At 39.3% G+C, this 9348-nt stretch overlaps 1 protein-coding gene across 1 annotated transcript; it reads right to left on the bottom strand.

Moving 5' to 3' along the window:
- Nucleotides 1-1469: 1469 nt before the first annotated feature.
- LOC119412866 (odorant receptor 131-2-like) lies at nucleotides 1470-3004 on the bottom strand. Its single transcript, XM_037679902.1, has 2 exons — nucleotides 2855-3004; nucleotides 1470-2240 (listed from the first exon to the last, which is right to left on the bottom strand). Exons 1-2 carry the CDS (start codon nucleotides 3002-3004, stop codon nucleotides 1470-1472), a joined length of 921 nt encoding a protein of 306 aa, XP_037535830.1.
- Nucleotides 3005-9348: the final 6344 nt, after the last annotated feature.

The raw sequence follows: 9348 nt of genomic DNA, 5'->3' as shown, positions 1-9348 counted from the left end.
TTCACTCCTCTTTAAAGTGACTGTCAACTTAGAGAACAAAATTCTGGTCTGTCACAGCTATTGCTCCCTCATGTAATTAGCTTCTGCCACCACCTGTTGTCTGTTCCAGCTGTTTGTCATTTGTCTGTCATTTGTGTGTGTGTGTGTGTGTGTCTCATGTACCTTGTTATTTGGGCATTGTCTCATGAAGGCTCCATGTCCCTGTTACCTGTTCTGCACTACGTCCAGGTTTTGTCTCCCTTAGCTCTCATGGTTTTTATTAAATAACTTTTCCTTTAAAACCTGAGTCCTCCGAGTTTTCCCTGCATTTTGGGTTCAACCACCACCAGATTGTTACATAAATAGGAAACTTTCTCATAAATATTTTTATTCTACTGTCCACAATTTCAGATATTGTACACAATGATGTATAATTTTTAGTATTTATGATTTACTACCTATGGGGGTGTAGCAGTATGTACATTTGTACTGTGAATGCTCGATACAAATATTTGGAGCGGTTACAGGAATCGTGGCAATCATCACATCTGTAACAGGTGATCAAAACTCAAAATAGTTTAGGAAAATATTAATGCATCAGAGATATACGTGCTAAGATCAGCGTTGGTCATTTTTAGATACTTTCAGAATAGCAGTAAACGATAAGTCATCCATCTTCACCCGCTTCTTCCATTTCGGGTCATGAGGGTCACTGGTGCCCATGTCCATCTATCACTGTGCAAGATGCGGGGGACACCCTGGACAGGTCTCCAGTCCATTGCAGAGACACATAGAGACAAACAAGACAAACAACCATTCACTCTCTCACTCTCTCCTTATTTTTGTACAGATCTAGTAGAGTGCTGTATGAATGGGTAAATGAGGACACAGATTGTAGTGTAAAGCACTTTGAGTATCATGACTAGATAGCCGAGCGCTATATAAGTACAGTCCATTTAACATGCAAACTCCACCCAGAAAGGTCTCAGGCCAGGGTCTGAACAGACTGAGCCACCGTGCCACTTTTTTTTACAAAAAGTTTATAAAATTAAGTAAACCCTCCTAATTGTCAAAGTGAACTCAAACTTCTACACTGTAATACCTGCTAAATATATTTATATCAAGTAAAGTAAGTAATGGCGTAAATATTCTCTAACCTGTTAAAGTGACTGTGTCATAATTCAACTCAGAGAAAATATTTCTGAAAAATAAGTCTCAGGGGATGAATACAAAAATAATTTCAAGGCCAAAAGTTTTGTTAAATCTATCATCAAGAAATGGAAGGAATATGGGACATGTGTAAATCTACCAAGAGCAGGTCGTCATTCTCAAACTGGGTTATTGTGCAAGAAAGAATAGTGAGAGAGACTACCAAGAAACCTTGAAGGAGCTCCAGGCTTCAGCAGGTGAGACGGGACATTCTGGGAGTTTGAGTTTTATTCAGGACCTGACATGTAATACATTTGAGGGTTTTAGGATTCAAAAGCTTTTCACGACTTTATCCTTATTTTACATAATAAATATTTTTTCAAGTACTTCCTAAAAGTTGTATCTCTCATGCCATAGAGGATTGGACTAATGGATCTCGGCAGGATTTGGAAAACTATATAACAAGCAAACAGAGAATCTGAATAATGCTCAGGGAACCACTGCTGTAGAGCCTGCTTCAGCAGGTGCTCTACATACGTTACCATGCATAACAAAAGCTGAAATGCATGGAGAAAGATTGTGTTTCTTGCCTTTTTAGCATCTTTACTTGCTGTTTTTGCTGTAAACAAGATCCTGAAATAAGTGTAGAAGAGAACACACCATACTAGACCCAGATACGTAATGTAGGTAATATTCCTCCTTTCAATGATGCTGGGATTTCGAAAAGCTGTTTCTCTGAGACAAAATATGTTGGATTTAAAGAAGTCCAAAGGCTCAATGGCCAAGGTCTGGAAGAGATCAGGAAGTGCAAACAAAATGGTAGTCACCCAGATCAAACCAATCACTTTCACTGTCCTCTTGATGGTGCAGATCTGAGCATGGCGAAGAGGGAGGCAGATGGCGATGTAGCACTCTATAGCCATGCAGGCCAGGTTCAGGGGGCTGTTTTCAGTGGTGATGATGCCAAACAATATTAAGATGCAACAGGTAACAACAGGTATCTTGTAGAGGATGTAGCTGGTGACGAAAAGTGTGACAGACATTGACACTTGGATCATATCGTTGATCACCAAGTGGCAAAACAAGATGTATCGAGGGTTTGAGTTGAAGATCTGGAAACGGGGAAGAGAACCAGGAAGTTAGAGTAGCAAATCAAAAACCTCCTGTCTGGAAGATTTCTGCCCAAATACTTTATATAAAGTGAGGTGCATTTAGCAGTCACTGTTACACTGAAGTTGGAAAACATCTTTAATCTGTATATCTTGGATCAAAATACACTGACTTGTTAAAAATATCAGTAGACGTAATGGTAACGGTACATCCCAGGTAAGTACAGTATGTACTAGAACTGGTACCAGGTACTTGTGCTACCTGGTATGGTAAGCGCCCTGTACTTACACCTTCTTACTGTAATAAACATTAAATAAAAGATACAGAAAAACATTACATCTTAAATATGTTCAAATTGTGTAGGTGCCTACAGGAAGAAGTACACAAAAGTGAAAATCAAACATCCAGTCACTTTTATTTTACCTGATCAGTGTATGTGGACTGAAAAATGTTATGAGTACATTTTAATGGATGTGTGGGAGTTCAATTTATTTTCAAGCAATTATTAAACCATTTAAAAGAGGAGTGCTGCCATAAATGTTAACTGCTAAGCTACGATTTTTATTTTATTTCCTAAATTAATGCATTTTAGGACGTCGTCAAAGGCGGGACCGACCTGGTGTTCATAGAAGGTATAAATGAGTCCTGCGTTGATGTAATTGATGAGCAGGCTGAGAAGCACGACGATGACATTCTTGATGACGGCTTTGGCGAAGGAATCCCGATACTCTACGACCACGGTCACATTGGCAGATGACACGTTCATTTCTTGAATTCTGTAAAGGTCACAGAAGCAAAGGTGATACAGCCGTGATCGGTTGAGCTCGGATCAAAACTTTCGAAGGTGCCATGGTGTTTAAATTAATAAAAATAAAAGCTCTTGATATTCACAAGCCCGTTATTGGTGCATTTGGATGTTGACTTAATAAGGTGCAACTCTTTAGGACTTGGTTTCAGGACAATTTGTGCTGTGGCTCTTTGGTTGTACCACATTAAGTGCACAATCCTTTACTTCATGCACGTCATTGAGCTTTTTGCTGTCTCCATAATGCTTTTAGTACTTGTCATCTCACACACCACTGCAAACTTTGTTGAGATATTCTAATTCACCTGTGCAACTTTCAAATATGGTCAGGGATGAAAGACAAACAAATACATAACTCGTGTCTATTATCCATGCATGTAACACGTCATCTTCATCACTGCCGGCCTTATACTGACAAAAATCAACAACAAAATAAAATGTTGTGAATGACGTGTTTAATTCTATATCAGTCGTTATTAATCGTTCCAACATTTTTCATCAGGTATTATCAGAAATGACATCTTAAGACACTTTAATTAGCAACAAAATGATTGAAACAATGCAAATATGTGAAAAACAAACATGTGCAGATACTGCAAAAAATAATCATAAGAGTTACAAGATTGAAGAAAAATTATCAAAGCATCAATGAACATTAAAAAAGACAGAAAAAGTTGAAGTCTACTACTGTTGTAAGGATTTAATAACTGGAGAAGAATCACTGACCTCAGAATCCCCACATCAGCTTGAATCTACCTTTTCTCTTCAGACACTCTTCTATTTGTCTTCTGTCTCCAACTTCTGTTCAATCATGAATGAAATGATAAAAATGAGATTAATTTAAAACGGTAAACCCATAAGTATGATATCATTCAACAAGATTCGGTCATTGTTTTCCAGTTGAACAATCTGTTATTTCATATATTGTAAAACCAGATGTTTGCACAGAGCACCTACCTCCACACAACCAGACTCCTCCATTGTTTCTCTACACGTTTTATGTAATTTGGTTGGCAACGATCTGAGGAACAGTGGGTGGAGAGATGAATGCATAGATACTGAATGTGTGTTAAAAACATGATGAAAGAACGATCCAGTTTTTGAGTGATCAGTTGGTCACACAAGACCAGAACACAGTTCTTGGGTTTGACTTGTTTGAGATACTGAAAATATTTCACTGCTTGTTGTTCTTCTGCCAACATCAACAGCATTTTTATATTTTACTGTAGTTAAAGGGCCTTGTAATGCTCATCATTTGTTTTGCATCTTGTTGCTGTTATATCTAAACTATATGAACCCACTACTGGATGTCCAAAAAACATTTAAATAAATGATATAAAATAAATATTCAAATTGTTTTGTGTCTAAGTTTCACTGGTGTTTTATTAATCAAAGTGTAACGCCAGTTTCATTGTGCTAAGACTTCAGCTGCAGCACTCAAAGTTAAAGTCGTGAAGCAGAGAACTTTAGAATGGAGGGAAGGAAGTCAGTACTGGCTGCACCACTGGACCAAGGTGTATTTATTGAAGTTCATTAAGTCCTTGAAAATATACATTTAGCTTAAAGTATTCAACGTATTAAATGTGTGATTTTTGTATTTATTGATGTTGTGTATTTCAGACATTTAGCTTCTTCTAAAATGTTTTCTGCTGGTTTAGAGTTGGTCAGATTTCTCAATTCATACAATTCTACATCATCATGTGAAGAACCACATGTGGCCACTGTTCCAGTCACAGGCCTGTTGTAGTGAACAGTCCATCCATCCATCCATCCATCCATCCATCCATCCAACCATACATCCAATTGTCTGTCCATTCATCCATCCATCCATCCATCCATCCATCCATCCATCCACCCAACTCTATCCATCCATCCATCCATCCAATTGTCTGTCCGTCCATCCATCCATCCATCCATCCATCCATCCATCCATCCATCCATCCATCCATCCATCTATCCATCCATCCAATAGTCTGTCCATTCATTCATTCATCCATCCATCCATCCAATAGTCTGTCCATCCATCCATCCATCCATCCACCCAACTCTATCCATCCATCCATCCATCCAATTGTCTGTCCATCCATCCATCCATCCATCTATCCATCCATCCAATAGTCTGTCCATTCATTCATTCATCCATCCATCCATCCAATAGTCTGTCCATCCATCCATCCATCCACCCAACTCTATCCATCCATCCATCCATCCAATTGTCTGTCTATTCATTCATCCACCCATCCATGCAGCTGTCCATTCATCCATCCATCTGTCCATCCATCCATCTGCCCGTCAGTCTGTCCATCGGTCCATCATCCATCCAAATGTCCATCCATCCATCCAGATGTCCAACCATCCAGCTATCCATCCATCCATCCATCCATCCATCCATCCAACTATCCATCAATCAATTCATCCAACCATACATCCAGCTGCCCATTCCTCCATTCCTATGTCCAGCCATTTGTCCCTCCATCCGTCTAGCCGTCTGTCTGTCCGTCCATCCATCCATCCATCCATCCATCCATCCATCCATCCATCCATCCATCCAAGTAGCACAACCACACCTACTGAAATCACTATTGAACCCATGAGGCATATTTTGAGATTGTGTGAATGACCCAGAGCATCTGGAGAACCCGTGCACAGGGAGACCATGCAGAATCTACAAAGGCCCCAACTGCAACAAACCCAGGACCTTCTAGATGTGAGGCAGCAGCTCTAACCACAGCACCACAACGCTGTCCTACAAGCAGACTGTTTAAAGATATACAGAAATAATGTGTTTAATGTTTGACTGAAAGAAGTTTAGTTTCAAGATTATTTTCTAAAACATATTAAGATTTTTACTTATCTTTAAAAAACAAACAAACCTCATGTTCAGTACGAAACAGTTTTGTGTATTTGATAAGTAATTAATATTTTGAGTTTATCTCTCTAACTCACTGCGATAAAAAGTTAGTTACTTTTGGTATTCTACACCAAAGATGAGTTTATATGGAACTTGCTGATGTTTGCATGATGTACTGGCTTGACCTGTAAACCAGTCATTTCTCTTAAACTGTTGGTATAAAATGTCCCTTCTCTGATCACCAGCTGAGCTCCTCAGTGGCAACCGTTCTGTTTGTGAGTATGCAATAAAAAAATAATCATCAGAAAATAAACTGAAGGTTTAAAGTTTGACAGGATATTTTACCATTTTACTTATACTTTTTCAACTTCCTCCCAACGTTATTGTTCCACTTGCTGCCGTATATTTACTGGAAGCAATTCTTTGGAGACATCTTGACATTTTCATTAATCCTTGGTGAATTTTAAAAGTACCCCTTGCTGCAGGACAAACAGCAAACAACCGTCTCATTAATCCTCTTTAGACGGCAACAGTAAAGGTCACATGCACACAGGGGTGGGATGTTGTGAAGTCTTCAATGTGCATTGCACCGTTCAAGAATCAAAGGGATCAATTAGAGACAACTTCTGAGACTTTATTAGTACCTTAAAAAAAAAAAAACCGTTAATTACAAAGAACATTGACTGTTTACAAGAACTTTCTTTAAATGGATGTTCAAATTAAAACGTGTGGCAGCATATTCCTTGAAGACGCATGAATAAAATTAATGACATTAACACAGTCACCTGAAAACAAATATTCTCTTTAGAGAAATCCACCAGGAGAACAAGTTCATTTCTCATTTAGTTTTCACTTTGTTTAGCTGATGGAATTAGGTAACCAGTGCAACTGGTGGTTAGCACTGTAGTATCACAGCAAGAAGGTCAAAAGTTAGAAGCACTATCTCTGATTGTTTTCCTTTGCACCCCTCTAAACATTTTGTGGTTAAGATTTTGGAATGCAGGTCTGATACCGAGGGGGCCCTCAACAAGATCTATACACTGCTCAGTTCATACCGTGAGACCACTTTGGACTCTCTTGAACTGAAATGGAAAACAGACTTGGAGGAATCCATATCAGACTCAATCTGGATAAAGATCATTAAGAACATTTACTCATCCTCAGTCTGTCTGAGACACGCTGTAATTCAATTCAAGGTGGTGCACCGGCTGCACTGGTCCAAAGACAAACTGTCCAAGATCAAAGCCGACCTGAACCCCGCATGTAATCGTTGTAAACAAACTACAGCTACACTCTTTCACACATTCTGGACTTGTCCCAAACTGCGGACCTTTTGGCAATTTATTTTTGACACCTTCTCGAGGCTATGTGGAAAAGCTGTACACCATCACTATTTCATTGTTTGGGGTGGTCCCTGTGGACACGTCCTTTAGCAAGTACGAGAAGGATGTGATTGCTTTTGGCTCTCTTCTGGCCAGAAGACTCGTTTTGTGCAATTGGAAGGACCCACACCCCAGCATAAGTACAGTACATTGGATAAGGGAAGTCATGTGCCATATTCATCTGGAAAAAGTCAGATATACCCTGAAGGTTTCTGCAGGAAGATTTTGGGACACCTTTTATGTCATATGATGAAAACATGTAAATAACTGTATAAAGACTTTTATGTGTGTCTGATCCAGTGTGGATGGGAAGGGGTGGGAGGGTTTCATTTTTATGTTAGCTGTTCTGTTCTGTTTGTGTTACAAAACAAAAAGTTAATTGGAAAATAAAAAGACCTTGATTGGAAAAGAGGTGGAGTCTCAACTGGGGTTTTTGTGTTGAGGTTGCATGTTCTTCATGAGCCACACTGACCGTGGGTAAGGGCATGGTAAATGGTTCACACTCACAGTACCCTATATAACACTCTTTAACCTTTCCAGGTTCTGCAAAGAGCATCACATTGTTTCTCATCACACACACAGCTGGTCTAGTGCTTTCTATAATATATTTATGTTTACACAGCTCAATAAGAGTGCTGGATGCAATGGGGAGCGGCCAATGTCTTGCCCAAGGACCGTTGGGCACATTACAGGAGCTCTGAATTGAACCCTGACCCTTTGACTAGAAGGTGTTCTCCTCAATGATCCAAGCCTCAATGGTGCTGCTTGTTTGGGGGCAGAGATGATGTCGAGTTAGGGCAGCCCACTTAGGACCAGAAAGTTGCAGTTCGACTCCCCGCCATGCCCACATTCCGTGGTGTCCTTGAGCAAAACACCTAACCCCCTAACTGCTCCCCGGGTGCTTGCATAGCTGCCCACTGTTCCACCTGGGTGTATCTCACGGGTGATGGGTTAAATGCAGAGAACTAATTTCATCATTGTATAGAAACATACAATGAAGACAACACATACTGTAGCACGTATGTTTACTGTTAGTCCTGTAACTCACTGCTGACCTGTCCTCGTTTACTCTGCCTCTCGCTTGTTGACTGGCACCAAAGACTGAGTGTGAATTTACCAGAAATCAAACCTGTAACAAACCAGTAAGATACTGCAGTCCGTCATGGTCTGCAGTTTTTAAACAAAACAAAAACATCAAAGTTCTTAACTTAGTCAAAAGGTACCAAGAATTATACAGACATGTGTACTTGTTAATGCATAAATCACAGTTTGATCATTATAGATTATCAGACACAAGTATGAAATCAATTGTTTTTACTTACTTCAGCTATCATTTCTCATGAAAAACAAACTAAACAAAAAACAAATAAACACGCCTGACATTATTTTTCTTTGTCAGTTTCAAGTTTGAACATCTTCTGTTGGTACACAGGGTGATTTTTTTTTATGTATTTGTATTCAAATGGTCGTGGTGACTGCTGAAGTTACGACAATAATTTGTTTATTTGTGCAGAAGATTTAAATTGCTCAACAGTTTGTGTTTGACTATCCTCTTTATAAAACGAATCCAACACTTTTATTTACTTTTTTCCTAATATAATTCTGTTTTACTTACAGAGCTGTTGAGGCATGGGGGAGAAAAGACGTGTTTTTTTGTTTTTTTATGCACCGAAAGGCAAGCATTTAATTTAAAACGTTGGTTTATCTGATTCACCCACCATTCTTCACTGACAATGTTTTTTTTCAAGTCAAACAGCTGTTTGACAGATGTTTGTTTTTGTTTGAAAGACAGAAACTCCTGGAACAAGCACGCGTTGCATCACAGTCTGCAGAGAAAATGTTTTAAAGGTCATAGTCAGTAATGATGCTCGTTGTCTGACGGCACGGTCCCTGCAGAGCTGCAAATTACTGCCCGCAAGGAATAACTGCCTCCTTTTGGGTTTCCTTCACCGCCTGCAGCTGTGCTCCAAAACTAAAGTGCAGTTCCTCCTCTGAGAACAAACTCTGGTCACTTGGCACTTTTAGGGAAATGTAATAATTTGTTGTTGATGTATAGTTTAAAGTCGTCTTAT

The sequence above is a fragment of the Nematolebias whitei genome, chromosome 7, assembly GCF_014905685.2.
Source record: "Nematolebias whitei isolate Nwh7 chromosome 7, NemWhi1, whole genome shotgun sequence".
Classification (NCBI taxonomy): domain Eukaryota; kingdom Metazoa; phylum Chordata; class Actinopteri; order Cyprinodontiformes; family Rivulidae; genus Nematolebias; species Nematolebias whitei.
Note: the sequence above shows the minus strand (reverse complement) of the source record. Positions and strands in the feature narration are given on the sequence as shown.

Coding starts and splice junctions, on each gene's coding strand:
- LOC119412866 (XM_037679902.1), bottom strand. CDS start 3,004: ATGAACGTGTCATCTGCCAATGTGACCGTGGTCGTAGAGTATCGGGAT. Junction 2,241..2,854: donor ATACCTTCTATGAACACCAG/GTCGGTCCCGCC, acceptor CCCCGTTTCCAG/ATCTTCAACTCAAACCCTCG.